We start from the raw sequence: 18,309 nt of genomic DNA, 5'->3' as shown, positions 1-18,309 counted from the left end.
AGTGTGTAAATATGTTTAAAAGGTGTGCAGCTGTATCACATGCCCTGAGTTTTACCTCACAGCCGGCCTTCTTGACCTTGTCTGTGCAGCCTCTCAGCTCTGTCTGCAGCTCCTCATGCTCCTGCTGCAGTGTCTGGAGATCCACCTCCAGCTTCCTCCTCCCGGTTAGAGCCGACTGAAACTGAATGCAGAATAAAAAAAGCTTCAAAATGCCTGATTATCAGAGTAAAATCAGTGGTACGGAAACAAAAACTCTGTGTACCACCTGGCTGCTGAGGTCGCTGTACTTCTCACTGGCATCCTGCAGCTCGGTCTCCAGGACTTTCCGGGCCCTCTCTGCACTTTCCAGGGCTGTGCGGGTCTCCTCACCTTCGCTGACCAACAGAACACAGCGGCGTTCCAAGGCTGCCTGCTCCTCTCTCTGCTCCTCATGGCTCCGCACCTCCTCCTCCAGCTGGCCCTGCAGCTCCTGTTGCAGAACAAAACAACTGGTCAGTGTGCAACAGTGAGACAATGTCTAGCAGAAGTATTCCTACTCTAAACTTTTTTACATCTTGGCATGTTAAAACTGCAAACCTCAAAGGATTTTTTGTGAGTAAAGCATAGTTGTGAAGTGAATAGTAAAGCATGCATGGGTTTCAGGTTCTTCCAGAGGCAGAGCTTTGCAGAACCAGTCCTTTGGAGAATGTCTTTACTGGCACATCTTGACACAGAAATCTATAACGATTCTTCTTTGCTAAAAGCTCAAGCTCAGTCAGACTGAATGAATCTGCTTTTCTCAACTGGAAATGAATATGCTTGAATTAAATCCACTGCTTTGTAGATCTGGCTGTATGTTTAGGGTCGTTGTCCTGCAGGAAGGTGAACCTCTGCCCTAATCTTAAGTCTTCTGCAGGTTTGAACAGGTTCACCTTTCAGTATTGCCCTGTATTTAGCTGCAGCGATGTTTCCATAAGCCCTGCCTAGCTTTAACATCCCAACTGAAGAAAACCATCTCCACAGCATGATGCTGCCACCACAATGTTTAACAATAAGCATGGCACGTTCAGCTGACCAGAGCTCGTTCGTCCACCTGTTTGCTGTGTCTCCTACAGGGATTGTGACAAACTTTTAACAGGAGTTATATTGGCTTTCATCGATGACATTCTTCTTACTTTTCTTCCACTTTTCCATTAAGGCCATATTTGTGGAGGGCAGAACTATGGTTCTCTAGTCTGTTCTGTGCAGCTCCCTCAAAGTGACCATGGGTATCTTGGCTGCTTTTCTGATTAATCCTCCCCTTGGTCTTCTCTTCACAGTTATGCACTACTCTGTGTTATCTATCATATAAATTCAAAGTCAAATACAATCAAAGACGTTTTGGTGGTAACGTATCAATTAATTTACAAGGTGCTATAAATACTGCGCAGCATGCAATGAACGGACCTTGATCTGCTGCTGCATCTTCTTGCTATTCTTGGTGAACTCTGCATTGTTCTTGGTGAGCAGGTCAACCTGCACCTCCAGCTCGTTTATGTCCGCCTCCAGTTTCTTCCTCAGCTTCAGCGCTTCTGTTTTGCCTTTCACCTCCACATCCAGACTGGCCTGCAGGGATTCTATCGCCCTCTGGTGGCTTTTTCTGAGAAGAGCAAAGGGTAAATGAAGCAGTAGTAACGCACTCCAAACAAGTAGTAACGCTCAAAACAAGCAGTGCAGCAGGTTTAGAAGGTATGAACAGCTGTAGTCTTACCTCTAGATTTTGTGCAGTTAAGGTATTGACCAGCAGCATTAAAAATAAATACAGATATTAAGAATAATACTAATGAGACATCAGTGCCCATGCTGAGAGAAAAGCTTTGCAAGAGCCAAAGTTTAATAACCTTCATGTGTTTTACTTATTGCTAATCATACTCTGATGTTACATTTAGCTATCATTCTCTACATAGCTTTTAAAAGTTAACATGTGGTGAACAGTTATGTGATTGAGGGATGAAGAAAGGGGGAAAAACTCACCTCCCAGCTTCAGCCTCCTCCTCCTTCTCTTGCAGTCGGCGCTCCAGGTCTCCTTTGGCCTGAGACAACTCCAGCTGAAACCTCAGCACCTTGGTCTCTTCAGCCTGGAGAACACACAAAAAAGGATATTTAATGAAAAAAAAAAAAACAATAGACACTCTCTACTATGATAGTGAATGCACAGCTTGCTTTAAAAACGGCAATTGAAAATTCAAGTCTGGGGAAGAGTGTACCTCCAAAGCTGCCTCAGATTCCTCCAGTGAGGCCTGTAGCTCTTCTTTCTCCATCTCAATCTTCTTCTTGGCTTTCTGGAGCTCATGGACACTCTTACCTCCATCTGACAGCTGGTCTGTTAGGTCGGCTATCTCCTCTGTGCGATGAACAAAAACTCAAATGTTGCTACTGAGCTATATATCGTATTAAATAATGTGCAATTTTTTTAATCATGTACAAACTGTATTAAAAGCAATGGCTTGGGATTTCTGTGGTGAGTTTCCATTAAAAGGTTAGAGGCGATTAATATCTTACATGCAGTGCGAAACTCTGCACCTTTATTTAGTGTAAATCCAGATTAGTTGGTCCTGGAGGCTGAAGCTAACTGCCACTCCAAGAAAGGCCAAGAAAATAAGGCAGCAGTTTTTTTTACACTGCTTAGCATGTTTGTTCTGTAAAACACAATTAACTGGTATTTTTGACAATAACAGATGCACCAGTTCTTCCCTGTTTTTCCTGAAATTAAATTCAGTGCAACCCTCTGCCTTCAGAGGTCACATAATTGACAAACAGAGTACAACAGTCACACAGTTACTCTGGAGGGGCTGCAGAGATCCACAGCTCAGGGATGAGAATCTTTTGATAGAATAACTTCGAACCATGAACTCCACGACTCTGGACTTTATGGAAGAAAAAAATCATAGAAAGTTCTGTTTGCTGTTTGCTAAAAGCCATGTAGGAGATGATAACATCAAAATAGAATTTTTTGGCGCACATAGACTACTCTGTGGATAAAAACTAACACCAGATATGACCCTGAATACACCATCTCCATAGTGAAACAAGGTGGTGGCAGCTTCATGCTGTGGGACGAGGCCTTTCTAGCCTTGCTGACTCTGCTACTAACTGTAATAGTATCATATTCTTCCACTGTAGAGTCATAGATAATAAATCTATGTCATATGACATATTGATTAAAATCCTGACAATGATTCACAATATGTGAACAAACATTAGCGTGTATCATTTTTACCCTGGAAGGCCTTGTTCTCCCTGCGCACAGCCTCCATCAGCTCCAGACACTCTTCGTGAGCCGTCTTGACTTTAAAGAGCTCGGCGGCATGTTGCCTGCTCTCCTTCTGGCAGCCCTCCACCTCGGTCATCAGCTCCTCACACTTCTGCTTCCAGTCTCCGAGTTGCTTCTCCAGGACCCGCTGCTTCTTGTCCAGTGCCTGACCGCAGCTGCTGGCCTGAGGCAGGTAACATGCTGTGACTGCACTGAAAAGGTTTCCTGCACAAGGCAACGTGTTTTTCTTAATGTGAGTCTTTTTACCTTGTCCAGGTCCATGCAGAGCTCATCCACCTCTCCCTGCAGCCTCTGCTTAGTTTTTTCTAATGAGGAGCATTTTGCCTGGGTGGCTTCCACAACCTCCTCGGCGTCCTGAAGCCTGGCTGCTAGCTTCTTTCTGTAAAAAGACCTGCATTATTGGTGGGTCATACATTATAGAATCCAAGCAAAGCCTGACAGATAAAGTGAACACTGCCAGTATCAACACCACACACTTAGTCTCTTCCAGCTCATCTGCATGCTGGATGGCATCAGCCTCATGTTTCGTCCTCCAGTGCGTCAGTTCGCTGTTGAGTTTGGAGACGAGGCGCTGCATCTCCTGCTTGCTCTCCTGCTCTTCCTCCAGCTGCTCCCTCAGCACCTCACACTCCTGTCGCGCCAAACTCAGGCTGCTGCCAACCGCCTGCTTAGACTGGCACCGGCAGCAAAGACACAAGTTATCAGACATTTGCTCCAGTCCATCCAGATATTTTTGGTTCCACCTCTGAGACACAAACCTTGACCTCCTCATCCAACTGCTTCTTCAGCTCCTCCAGCTGTGACTGCAGCAGAGTCTTGGAGCGGGTCAGCTGGTTTGCTCTGCTCTCTGCCTCCTCCATTTGTCGGCTTACGTCTGCGTTATCAGCTAATGGGAAACATGAGGGATGATCAACGAATAGTAAGCAATATTAGTTAATCATGGACCTGTACAATAAGGACACTGTGAGATCATTTAATTACAAAGAAGCTTTGAGAGTAGATGTGGACAACAATACAACAAGGATCTAAGAATCTGATTAGAGCTAAATAAGCCTTCTCTTCTTTTCAAAAGTGTCATCATTGAAACAAAGTATATTATGTCTGCACTACAAAAACAACAGAAAAAATGAGACCTCGTTCCCTGACAACTTACTAATTTCCCAGAGCGGGTGATAAAAGAGCGTGAAAAGAGCTGGACTGTTTTTAATAAGACTACGATGACTTCCACAAGTATTCCCACCCCTGAAACTTTTCATATTTTGTCACTTTACAACCACAAGATTCAATATATTGTATTGGGAGTATTTGGGATCAACCTAAAGTAGTCATTTGTGAAATGGAAGGAAAACGAAGCATGGTTTTCAAAGTTTTTCACAAGACGTGCGTTTGGATTCAACCCACCTAAGTAAATACTTTGCAGCTGTTTATGAACTTTCGATTAAAATTTCGACATTAACAGCTGTTGGCGCCTCGTGTGGGGACTGGCAGGACAAGAGGGGGCTAGTTAGCGAGCTGGCCCCCAAGGGGGGATTGATGCCAGGGCACCCACCTGTCCTCCCTCACATATGCAACACCACACAGCAGTAGGGTCTTGGAATGTGGGATGATGGGCCTTAGTGGCATGGGTGGAGCACCATGCAGTGCCACCCTCCTTTACAGTATATTTGGCCCAATCCTGCACCTCAATTTTAATGTACGAGAGACTCTTAGGGCTTTGGGATTAGGGTGGGGGAGACTCTACTGTCAACAAGCTGTGGGATCTTGTACACCCCAGTCACAACCACAATTTTAGTGCACTTTAGACATATTCATCTGCATTCATCATATTTCACATTATCACAAACACAAACACCATGGAGGGGGGCTGTGTAATGAGGGCATGGCGTGGTTTCCTGGCTCCCGCAGCAGATCCTGTGCTGGTTCGGCGGGGACTGGGGGTGTTGGGATGGCCTGGGTGTCTCTGAAGGCATGATTGGGGGGCCCAGCAAGGGGCTGCCCGCCTTGGTGGGATATTGTCTGTGTTGGTGATCGGGCCATGTCTCGAAGTGGTAGGCCCCCCATCTGGTGGCATATGGATCCTGGAGGTGTGTTGGGCTGATTGAAGGCTGGGCGGCTCCAGGAGGCATCCCTTCCTCTAGACCTCTCGGGGACAGGCCCCCGTGGGTGAAATACCTTGTTCCCTCCAGTTTCTGATTGCTGTAGTAAGCTGGTGCCTGCCCGATGTGTTGGGGGCTCTGGGGGGGTCTTCCTGCTCGGTGCCAGGCGGTCTTGATGCTGGGTGTGGCTGGGTTGGGTGCCCTGCATCTCGCTCTGTGTCTCTTTGGCCTGCGGGCTGCTAGTCCTGTGCCTTCCTGCAACCTAGTTCTGTGTGGGGCCTATGGCTATCTAGGGGGGATATTTTATGTCTGGCTGCCTGGGACTGCTGCGGCCTTCCGGAGCTGGGTCTACTTGAACTTTGCTTCTCCTAGGTGCTGAGCATTGCAGGCATTCTAATGTTCTCCTCACATTGCAAATGTTCACTTCCAGGTGACAAACTCACCCTCACATACACCTACTCAACACAAACACATTTTATGGCTGACTGCACATTATGGGTTATTGTCCTGCTGCAAGGTGAACCTCCAAGTCTGTTCCAGCTTCTAACAGGTTTTTTCCATGAATTTAGTAACGCAGACCAACTCTAACTTGCAGTCACAGTGTACCTGTGAGTCTGTTCTTTGCCACACTGAGCTCAGAAAGTGTCCTCTGCAGCTCATCTCCTCTTCTGTTGGCCTCAGACAGCTGTTCCTCCAACTTCTTAACCTGGCTGTCTGATGACATCTGTATCACAACAAATTCACAGCCATGTGTGATTAAAGTATCAAAGTCATGTTTGCTTAAACTACTCCAATCAAACACTTCTGCTATCTTCCTGACCTTGGCTTTCTGCAGACTGTTCACCGATGCAGCCAGATCGTCCACCTCCATCCTTAGGTTCTGTTTCTCCTTCTCCAGTTTGATTCTGTTTCGCTGCAGAGCTTCACACTGCTCACTCAGCTCTGCCACGACCTCACCGTGCCGCTTACGCAGAGATGCAGCCAGCGTTTCGGATTGTAGAGAGAACTCGTCCAGCTCTCTTCTCAGACGCTGAAGTTCAGCCTCCCGCTTCTTGTTCACCTCCATCTGTTTGTCACACAGACAGATTGTAAAAGGCTCGCGCCTAATTTTCCCAAAATGCAATGTGTGTTTTCATATTTTGGCACAGCCTCAAACTGCAGTGCATTTTATTGGGATTTCTTGTAATAGACAAACACAAAGCATTGCATAATTGTAAAGTGGAAGGAAAATGATACAAGGTCTTCTTCACAGATAAATGTCGGAAAAGTTAGTGAAATGCATTTGTATTCAGAGGCCATGAGACAATACTATGTGAAGTAACGTTTTCCTGCCATTACAGCTCCTTTGGGATATTTCTCTACATCTACACATTGAATTCCCATTCTTCTTTGCAAAAAAATCTAAACTTTGGTTGGTGTCCTGCTACAAGATGAACCTCTGTAGCAGTCTCTAATTATGATTTATGTCTGATTTTAACACAACAATGAGCACAATATATAGACATTCATGTTATAACATGAAACAGTATGTTGAATAATAAACATGTACCAATAAAAGACAAAACAAAAACCACAGATAAAACAAAGAACACAAAAAACCTAGCAAATATGTCCATAAGTAAGTGAATAGAAAGTACGGGGGTTGGACAATGAAACTGAAACACCTGTCCTTTTAGTGTGGGAGGTTTCATGGCTAAATTGGACCAGCCTGGTAGCCAGTCTTCATTGATTGCACATTGCACCAGTAAGAGCAGAGTGTGAAGGTTCAATTAGCAGGGTAAGAGCACAGTTTTGCTCAAAATATTGAAATGCACACAACATTATGGGTGACATACCAGAGTTCAAAAGAGGACAAATTGTCGGTGCACGTCTTGCTGGTGCATCTGTGACCAAGACAGCAAGTCTTTGTGATGTATCAAGAGCCACGGTATCCAGGGTAACGTCAGCATACCACCAAGAAGGACGAACCACATCCAACAGGATTAACTGTGGATGCAAGAGGAAGCTGTCTGAAAGGGATGTTCGGGTGCTAACCCGGATTGTATCCAAAAAACATAAAACCACGGCTGCCCAAATTACGGCAGAATTAAATGTGCACCTCAACTCTCCTGTTTCCACCAGAACTGTCCGTCGGGAGCTCCACAGGGTCAATATACACGGCCGGGCTGCTATAACCAAACCTTTGGTCACTCATGCCAATGCCAAACGTCGGTTTCAATGGTGCAAGGAGCGCAAATCTTGGGCTGTGGACAATGTGAAACATGTATTGTTCTCTGATGAGTCCACCTATACTGTTTTCCCCACATCTGGGAGAGTTACGGTGTGGAGAAGCCCCAAAGAAGCGTACCACCCAGACTGTTGCATGCCCAGAGTGAAGCATGGGGGTGGATCAGTGATGCTTTGGGCTGCCATATCATGGCATTCCTTTGGCCCAATACTTGTGCTAGATGGGCATGTCACTGCCAAGGACTACCGAACCATTCTTGAGGACCATGTGCATCCAATGGTTCAAACATTGTATCCTGAAGGCAGTGCCGTGTATCAGGATGACAATGCACCAATACACACAGCAAGACTGGTGAAAGATTGGTTTGATGAACATGAAAGTGAAGTTGAACATCTCCCATGGCCTGCACAGTCACCAGATCTAAATATTATTGAGCCACTTTGGGGTGTTTTGGAGGAGCGAGTCAGGAAACGTTTTCCTCCACCAGTATCACGTAGTGACCTGGCCACTATCCTGCAAGAAGAATGGCTTAAAATCCCTCTGACCACTGTGCAGGACTTGTATATGTCATTCCCAAGACGAATTGACGCTGTATTGGCCGCAAAAGGAGGCCCTACACCATATTAATAAATTGTTGTGGTCTAAAACCAGGTGTTTCAGTTTCATTGTCCAACCCCTGTAGATAACTAAAGAATAAACAGGGATGAACAAACAGAGGTTACAGAAAATAAATAAAACATAAATTAATTAAACATCGTGTGTCAAGGACATAGCATGATCCAAGAGCGGTGACCAGATTCTTGAAAATGTGATTTCAGAGCCTTTAAGTGAATACCTATTTTTTCAAATTTCATGAAAGAAAGGGCATCGTTTATCCAGTGAGAATGTATGGGTGGGAGTGGATTCTTCCAGTGCCTCAGTATAATACGTCTAGCCAGTAGTGTGAGGAAGGCCACAAAGTCAGCACGATGGGGTGACAGTAATTTGTTTTTTGGGAGGACCCCAAATAAAACAGTGTGTGGAGAAAGATGTATTGTGGTCGAGGTGATTACAGAAAGTGGGTCAAAAACAGATTTCCAAAATTGGGATAGGAAGGGAAAGGTCCAAAACATTTGATTGAGAGTGGCTGGGCCCACTCAAGGCTTGAATCCATGTCCGGAAAGATTCGAGCCAGTTTTCTTTTGGACCAGTGTACTCTATGGACTACTTTACACTGAATAATTCTGTACGGGGCACAGATTGATGAAGAGTGAATGTGTTTTAGAATAGTTTGCCACATTTCATCATCAATCTCCATATTAAGATCGTCAGACCAAGTTGAGTGAAAATGACTAGACCCATGAGTCAAATTGGACATTAAAAGGTTATATATTTTTGATATCATACCCTTTGGGTCTGTAGCAGTCTCACATCTTATACAGCCTCTAACAGGTTGTCTTTCAAAGATTGCTCTGTATTTAGCTCCACCCATTTTTCCATCAACTCTGCAAGCTTTCCTTTATCTGCAGACTTAAAGGATCCCCACAGCATGATCCTGTCAGCTCCAAGTTTCACAGTGGAGGTGATATTTTGAGAAGGGTGTGCAGTTTTAGTTCTCCACAAACATTGAGTTCTGCATCTAGGCTAAAAAGGTTTCATTTTGGTCTCATTTAAACAGCGCACCTTCTTCCACATGTTTATGTGTCTACAATGCTTGCAGCAAACTCCCACTAGTTATGTTTTTTTTCAAATGGTTTATGGACTGAACTTATAAAGCCACTTTTTAGTCATATTGACTACTCAAACCAAATTCTCTTTGCCTGCTTATCCGTTTAGGTGGATGATCATGTCTTGGTAGTTTGGGAGTTGGGTCATACACTTTTTCATTCCCAGATGATTGGTTGAACAGAGCTCTGACATGATTCAAAGTTTGGGATATTGTTTTCTAATCTACCTTTGCTTTAAACTTCTCCAAAACTGCTGCTGCGGTGTTCATTGGTCTTTATGATGCTGTTTGATGACTTATGTTCTCTAACAATCCTCTGAGGTCTTCGATGAACAGCAGTATTCATACAGAGATTTTATTACAAATTTACTAAGTTTACTAATTAGTACATTACTTATGGCAGCTGGTTGCAAAGGGTTTTACTTTGGTTTATCAGGTTGAACAGGGCAAGCCACAGTTTCCTAAATTCTTCTTTGTGAGAGATTTTGAAAACCTTGTATTATTTTCCTTTAACTCCACAGGTACAGTGGCTTCTAAAAGTATTTATACCGCTTGAACTTAAACACATATTGTCACGTTACAACCACGAAAATTCATCTATTTTGTTGGAGTATTATGTGAAAGACCAACACAAAGTGGTATACAATTGTGAAGTGGATGTGGAAAATTATACATGATCTAAAACATTTTTTACAAAAAAAAAACTGAAAGGTGGAGTGTGCAAATGTATTCAGCCCCCTTTACTCTGAGTGCAACCAATTGCCTTCAGAAGTTGCCTGATGATTGCTAATGACTAAATAGAGTCCATCTGTGTGTAATCTAATTCAATACAATTCAATTCAATTCAATTCAATTGAAAAATACTTTATTAATCCCAAAGGGAAATTAAATATTGTTGTAGCTCATTATGAAGGTTTCTTTAAAGAACCATGGTAAATGTTGATGGATGTGGGCAGGAAAGATCTCCTGTGGCAGTCTGTCTTAAAGCAGATCTGAAGAAGCCTTTGACTGCAGACACTTTGTTGTTGTAGGACAGTCTCATGAAGAGGATGCTCAGGGTTCTCCATAATGTTATTCATTTTATGAAGAATCCTTCTTTGCACAATGATCTCCAGAGGTTCCAGAGGAGTCCCCAGAACACAGCCAGCCTTCTTCATCAGCTTGTTGAGCTGTTTTAAGTCCCATGCTCTGGTGCTGCTTCCCCAGCAGATGATGGTAGAAGTGATCACACTCTCCACAACAGACTTATAGAAGATCTGCAGCATCTTGCTGCAAACACCGAAAGACCTAAGCTTCCTCAGGAAGTACAGTCTGCTCTGTTCCTTCTTGTAAATGGCTTCACAGTTGCATCTCCACTCCAGTCTGTTGTCCAGGTGAACACCGAGGTATTTATACTCCTCCACCACCTTCACTTCTTCGCCCATGATGGAAATAGTGTTTGACCTATTTCTGTTCCTCTTAAAATCTACAATCATCTTCTCTGTTTTATTCATGTTCAAGATGAGATGCTTGTTTCCACACCATGCCACAAAGTGGTTCACCAGCTCCTTGTACTCAGCTTGTTGTCCATTTCTGATCCACTGCACAACTGCAGAATCATCTGAGTAGTTCTGCAGGTGACAGGAGTCTTCTTTGGAACAAGACAGGAGGTCTTCCACAACACTGAAACCTTCATCTGGGCCAGGCTAAGGTTGAAGAGGTGCTGCAGATTCCCACAGACCTGCTCTTCACAGGCCTTAAGGACTCTAGGGCTGATACTTTCTGGACCTGCAGCCTTGTTCCGGTTCAGTCTTAGCTGTTGTCTCTTCGCCTGACTTCTTGAGACACACAGGTGGAAGGTGGCGGCAAAGCATCAGTATCTTTTGATTTGGTTGAAGGCAAACATGTAGAAGCATAAGGGTCCATGGCTGAGGTGGAAGATAAAACATTTGAGTTGTGACAGGATATCTGCGGGTTAAAGGAGGGTCAGATGTCTGTTTGGCTGCGAGGAGGAGATGAGGATGCTGAGCTTGTTTCTGAACTGAACCTATGGAAGAATATGTTCAGTTCATTGGCTCTGTCCAGACATCCATTTCCAGTTGTCCTTTGATCGTCTTCATCCCTGACCACACATCTCTGATACTGTTTTGCTGGAGCTCTCCATTTTATTCTTGTACACCACCTTGCTGTCTCTTATCTTAGCTTTGAGTTGCTTCTCTATACTCCTCAATAATTCTCTGTCTCCCTCTCTGAAGGCTCTTTTTTCTTTTTAAGCAGGTCCTTCAGGTCACTGGTAATCCAGGGTTTGTTATTGGGGAAGCATCTCACTGTTCTGGTGGGGATGGTGGTATCCACACAGAAGTTTATATAGTCGGTTATACATTCAGTCAGGGCATTGATGTTCTCTCCTTGTGGCTGGCACAGTGCATCCCTGTCTGTAGCCTCAAAGCCACCTCGCAGGGCTTCTTCAGCTTCCTGTGACCATTTCCTCACATTTATTTTTATTACAGGTTGCCTCAAGGGGCTTATATTTCAAGCAGACAAAAGCAAGATTGTGATCTGGTTTGCCTAGAGGAGGTGTTGCTTTAGAGATGTATGAGTCCATTTGCATAAAACAAATCTAATGTTTTGCATTCTCTGGTACAGCAGCTGACAAACTGTTGAAATGTTGGATGTGTAGCAGAGAGTGAAACATGGTTAAAATCACCAGATATTACTAAAAACGCATTGGGGTGTTGTCTCTGTAGCTTAGCAACAACTGAGCATGGCATCACATGCAGTGTTAACAACAGCTAAAGGTGGAACGTATACTGTTGCCAAATAATGCTGGTGAACTCTGGGTAAATGATCTGGACCAAATCTTACTGCTAACAGTTCAATATCTGGACTGCAGAGACGACACTTCACAGTAAGATGCAGAGATGAGATTTCACAGTAACATGTCCTGGATGACACCATCTGTTGTTCATAAGTACTGCCAGTCCACCTCCTTTACATTTGCCGCTCCTCTTTAAATCTCTGTCTGCTCGTATGGTTAAAAAGCCTGGCAGAGAGACGCTGGAGTCAGGGATATGATCCTGCAGCCATGTCTCAGTAAAACACATAATACTGCATGCCCGGTACTCTGGCTGGGTCCTTTGTAGGGCTTGGAGTTCATCCATATTGTTTCCCAACGATCTCACATTGCCCATCATAATCGATGATGGGCAATGTGAAGAGGTAGTTTGAATTTCCTCCTCTCTCTTCTCTTTGCTCTTACAGTTATGTTTCTTAGGTTTGATTAGATCCTTGAATTTCTGTTTTATTCCAGCCGTGTTTTATTTTCACTCCCTGCCTCCGTCAGCCAGTAATCAGCTTAATTCATTCCTCCTGCACCATGTAATCAGTCTCCTTGTTTCACCTGCTCCATGCTCCATATATACACTGCTGTTCTGTTTACTTGTCACGGAAACATTATCTCGCTTCTGGTATCACCTGAGAGTGAGTTTTTTGTTAAATTAAAGATTTTTACTCGTCACACTACACTGATTCCTACTCGTCTGCATTCTGGGGTCCACTTCCAAAATCAAACCTGACAGTTGGAGTCTGTAAAAGACTTGACACTGGGGCGGAGGTTCACCTTCTAGCAGGGTAACAACCCTCAAGATAAAGCCAGGGCCACAATGGAATAGTTTAAAACAAAACATTAGAATGGCCATTAGAATAGAATGGCCCAGTCAAAGCCCAGACCTAAACCCAATCGAGAATCTGTGGCAAGATCTGAAAACTGCTGTTCACAAATGCTCTCCATCTAATCTGACTGAGCTTGAGCTGTATTGCAAAGAAGAATGGGCAAAAATTTCAGTCGCTGGATGTATAAAGCTGGTAGAAACATACCCTAAAATACTTGCAGCTGGAATTACAGCAAAAGGTGGTTCCACAAAGTATTGACTCAGGGGGGCTGAATACTTTTGCACAATGCCCATTTAGGCATTAAGAAATCATGCGTAATTTTCGTTCCGCTTCATAATTCTATACCACTTTGTGTTGGTCTTTCACATAAAATTCCATTAAATATATTTATGTTTGTGATTGTAATGTGACAATATGTGGAAACTTCAAGGGGTATTAAAACTTTTACAAGCCACTGTATGTGTTGCCTTGTGTTGATTTTTCTCATCAAATCCCAATACCTTAAAGTTTGTAGTAGCAATGTGAGAAAATGTGAACAGGTTGAAAGGGTATTAATCAAAGCAGTAGATGTAGCTATCTTGTGAGTTACAAGAATATTTTTCAAGATGGTTCAACTCAGTTTAGGATGAATGCCTGTGGTGTACCTGTGAAGCTGTGACCCCTCCTGCCTCCTCAAGCCGGTCAGTGAGTTCATCGAGTTCTCTGGTGAGATCTGCTCTCTGCTTCTCCACCTGCCAAACACACTCCATTTAAAAAGCATCTTCAGGATTTTACATGCACAGTTTAATGAGTAGAGGTTCTACTGTGACTCAGATCAACCACAAACTAACTCTTTATCAATTTTGGACCCCGAATCAGTCCCACACTACAGGATAGGATCTTTAATCTACAGGGGACCAACATGATTGACAGCCCTCAGAAGGAAGTACTCTTTCCTGAGGTTAGAGGTCAGTAGAATGGCATCCAATTTGAGCGATGCAGGGGGTTAGCTCCTGTCAGACAGCGCAAATATGCTCCTTGAGCTCCTGTTTCCTGTTGAAGTTAACTGATACTCTTTTCATTACTGACATTCTTCAGCAAGAACCCATGGTACAGCCTATTCATGTGATCATAGACTTCCTCAGCAAACAAGCCCATGCATGAGATAACACTGATGTATTAGACTTATTAGGGCAGATGAATTTAAATAACCATTACTTCCTTCCTTACTTCAAAATAGGAGTCTAAAACCCTCACCTTTGCATCCCATAATATCTCACACTTACTGATAGCATCTGGATAGAGATTCTTGAAAAAAACTTCAGTTTGAAAACCTATAAACACCTATAAAATATCAGATATTAGAATCTCCAAACTGGTCAGATATTTATATTCTGTTTTTAATGATATGGACCAATTTTGTCTGAAATAAAAGATTATTAAATTAAATTAAATTAAATTAAATATCAAATTCCACAACATTATTATGTTCTGCTCTGTCCAAGACAGACGGTAAGAGTCAATTCACCAAACTATGGCGCCTACATCCCTAACCCATAGTGAAGCAAACCTGGTTTACAGTATTCAATAAATTAGAGTATAATTGAAAATGTATTTATTTTATTTATTAAATTCACTAAGTGAAACACATTATATGGCTTCATAACAGATAGACTGAACTTTTCAAGCCTTCTGTTAAATGTGATGATTTTCATTTATTCAGAACAATAATAAAAAGACACGAAAATGGAAATGTGGGCTTAATTATAATGTTTAATACCTGCTTAAAGGTTGGTATTTTCAAAAGATTCTTTTAGTCTAACAAACAAGCCTCATCGGAACTGAATGTGACTACATTATTTAGCATCCAGTGTCTCATTTTTACATAGATTAATCTACATAGATAAGAATAAAAAGACTATAAGAGCTTTGTTATTATTGTTATATTATTTTATATGTTGGAGACATATTAACCTCAGAAAAGTTTGTAAAAAACAGATTCAATGATATAATTAGTTTATACCTTTTTAGTTTCAACCACAAAAATGCCAAATAAATGTCAGCTCAACCATGCTTTTGGACCAACCAATATTTCCCATGAGCCAAACATTTTGTACATCTTTAATTTAGTGGCCTTTTTTACTTGCCAAAGCATCACACAACTCATGTTAAAAGTGTTAAAACATTGCATTTATGAGCAAAACAGCCAGCACTTGTTTTTACAGCCCTATTTTACAGCTGGTTTAAAGACAGGCGTAGATGCTGAGACTAGTTCACGAAAAGCTGGAGTCTCACACCCCCTGGACTGCAGAAATGAGTCACAGCTGTCTACACACCTCTTGCAGAACAAGGGAAAACAGATGACTCACTGGGGGCCTTCACTATAACACCCCCCACCCCCCACCTCCTCCAGCTAAATCTGCCCAAAACACCCCAGCCCACCTGCTCAGTAAAGCCCTGCCCCTTCTTTGTGGAGGCCTATTGCTGAACACTCGGTTCACTCATCACTCTCCCCTGAACAGCTGACTGAGTCAACAGCCCCACAGCATCAACACCATCCAACACTGCTTCCTCCATTCATAAGCTCAAAGAAACCCCCCCGAGAGCCTTGCTGCTGGAGATAGGAGATTCATGCCCTTTTGCACATGGGTGTGAAGGAGTAGTTTATCACCTTGCATACAAACCAAGGTGTGTTTGTACAAAGGCTTAGTAGTACTCATCCATTCTCTTGTCCCCCAGAAACCAAACCTTTAAATATTTCCAATGTTCTGTTCCTTTCTGCCTTACTAGTTAAAACAGGTCGAGCAGAGGTAAAGAGAGATCACATTTTTGAAGTGGGGTTCTGCTGAGAAGCTATGAGTAGTTAATACCTTACCTGTTGTTGATGACTCTCTTAACATCTTGATTTTGTATGAATACAGATTCGTTTTAAAGGGGTCAATGAACGTTTTGGAATGAGGTTACCTGAGATTATCATCAGTACTAGTTCATTTATATGTGGTAAACAGATAGTCTACAGCTGTGAGTTTGTAGAGAAAATAAGCAATCTAGTCAAATATGGGTCCCCGTTTTTTAAATTTAATATATCATAATTAAACTTAAAAAAAGTTTCATACCTACAGGATAAAAGGCTTTAATAGCAACTATAAATAATCTACACTTTCCCAAAAGACCAATCTTGAGTATGTTACTGTTTTCTCAGCTAAATGTCTGTTTTTATGTGCAAAATTATTTTGGCTGAGGATATTATTCCACCTAGTCAAACGTGTCCAGAGTTTATTGAAAAATTGTAGACATTTAATATTCTCCTATATGTTCAGTTTGAGTTGTTTCAGATTTAAACAACTCAAATAAATTCTACTTAAAGATTTAACGAGAGGCGTATTCCTGAACGTTGGAGAGGTCAATGTTTGTAACCGTCTGCCTCCAAAAAAATCTAAGTTGAGACGGAAACTTGTCTTTAAAAAAGACAATCCGAACCCAGCTAAACATATGCATGAAGGAGAGGGCGAAGCCATTCATGCGCCACAGTCCCCTGACCGTGCGCCGGAAAAATTAATAGTTCCGGAAGAGGAGAGTAAGTAAAAAAAAAACAAAAAAACAAAAAAAAAACAAAAATATATATATATATATATATATACTAAAACAGTGCTAACCCTGTGCTGATATCAAGGTAATTTAAACTGATCACTGGGTTTTATTCTTCTTCTTCTGATACTCATGTTAATATGGATAGCCAGATCACACATGCGCTGAATGAGATAAGAAATGTTGTTGCTCAACTCAGTGAAATTCCCGTTAATGCAGAAGTAGCAGATAACATCGGGTTAAATGCCTGTCCTGCTAACAACAGTGAAAATTTAATAAATCAAAATCTGCACGGTGACTTTTTACGCTCATTAAAACAGGCTGTTGAACATTTAAATAGAACACCATCTCCATCCAGCATTCAGCAAAATGAATCAGCTGAATTACAAATTCTTTCAACGTCACACGCTGCTGATCATACTGGGCAGCATGGCGGTAATTTCAATCTGGAGGTTGCAGTCAACCCTGATCAGATTGAGGGAGATCCTCCTGCGACTGTTGAATGTGAACGTTTTAATAACATTGAAATAAGGAGACCTTTAACCATCCCACCTCCCTGCCCAGAGAATGTCCCTGATCTCGCTGCAGTCTATATAAACATCATAAATATTTATATGATGTTTGGTTTGTTTCAGTAGACACAGTGAACCCCGCAAAAGACCTAGTGCTGACAGGCCTATGAGTGACTGTGAGTTGGTAAAACTGTGCAAGGTGTGCAAAAGGATATATGTTATTTCAATCAGCAAGCAGCATAAACCACACGTGTGTAATGTAAAATGCTGTATTTGCGGTGAGAATATACCTCCTGATTTAGATGTGACGTGCGATGGTCATCTGTGTTACATTCAAACCGCCCAAGCCTGTAATCAGTTAGATGATAAACAGATTTTTTATGATTTTAAATGCTTCAGCAATGAGAAAGGTGTGCACATCCCCTATCTGGTCTGTGTTAAAACACTGAAAGGTGAGGAATGGCATGCTTATGGATTGAATTGCACCCAAAAATGTCTTCTCCATTTCAGGAGACCGATGTACAGAGGCTATACCTTAATAGCGCACAACGCACGTGGGTATGACAGCTACCTGATTCTCACAGTTATGCTGCAGTTAGTCATTAAACCTCATCTCATCATGCTAGGAAGTAAAGTTCTCTGTTTAACCGACCCTGATTACACGTTAAAATTCATTGATAGCCTATCATTCGTGTGTATGAAGCTTAGTGCGATGCCGAAAGCATTAGGTTTTAGTGATCAGACCAAAGGTTTTTTCCCCACCTATTCTCCTCTGAACAAAGTCTCCAGTATGTGGGGTCTTTTCCTCCTCCATCCTCCTACGCCGTAGAACGCATGAGCCTTCAAGAACAACAGGTGTTTAACAGCTGGTACAGAGAAGTGAGCAAAGGGGTCTTTGACTTTGAGAAGGAAGCTCTTCGTTATTGTAAAAATGATGTGGACATTTTTTATCAAGGTTGTGTTAAATTCAGGGATGAGTTCTTTAAGGAGACAAGTGTGAATCCGCTTAAATGCGTCACAATAGCCTCAGCCAGCATGAAGGTTTTTGTGACCAATTTCCTTCCTCCTAAGACCAGAGCTAAACTGGCTTTTTAAAGAATTCTCAGAAAAGTTTAACAATGTCTCAATCATGGCTCTATATGGATGTGTAGCGCTGGATTGTGAAATCAATTGATCTCCGAGCGTGACATCACACTGACTGAAGATGGTGTTTAACGGGTAGTTGATGAGCCCTACAGGTGCATCATTCGGCAGGTTTG

General features: G+C 42.5%; 1 protein-coding gene across 4 annotated transcripts in view; it reads right to left on the bottom strand.

The window, feature by feature from the left end:
* LOC124875140 (myosin-16) overlaps positions 1–18,309 on the bottom strand; it is a 98,294-nt gene that overhangs the window by 5,498 nt on the left and 74,487 nt on the right. For all 4 annotated transcript variants that reach the window (XM_047377032.1, XM_047377029.1, XM_047377031.1 and 1 more), the window contains 12 exons: positions 13,616–13,702; positions 6,209–6,454; positions 5,995–6,112; positions 4,051–4,178; positions 3,769–3,965; positions 3,539–3,671; positions 3,239–3,455; positions 2,226–2,362; positions 1,993–2,096; positions 1,426–1,618; positions 266–469; positions 56–181 (listed from right to left, as the gene is read on the bottom strand). In XM_047377032.1, the coding sequence (XP_047232988.1) occupies positions 56–181; positions 266–469; positions 1,426–1,618; positions 1,993–2,096; positions 2,226–2,362; positions 3,239–3,455; positions 3,539–3,671; positions 3,769–3,965; positions 4,051–4,178; positions 5,995–6,112; positions 6,209–6,454; positions 13,616–13,702 (1,890 nt within the window). The remainder of the gene's footprint in view (positions 1–55; positions 182–265; positions 470–1,425; positions 1,619–1,992; positions 2,097–2,225; positions 2,363–3,238; positions 3,456–3,538; positions 3,672–3,768; positions 3,966–4,050; positions 4,179–5,994; positions 6,113–6,208; positions 6,455–13,615; positions 13,703–18,309) is intronic.

Source organism: Girardinichthys multiradiatus, chromosome 10 (genome assembly GCF_021462225.1).
Source record: "Girardinichthys multiradiatus isolate DD_20200921_A chromosome 10, DD_fGirMul_XY1, whole genome shotgun sequence".
NCBI lineage: Eukaryota > Metazoa > Chordata > Actinopteri > Cyprinodontiformes > Goodeidae > Girardinichthys > Girardinichthys multiradiatus.
Note: the sequence above shows the minus strand (reverse complement) of the source record. Positions and strands in the feature narration are given on the sequence as shown.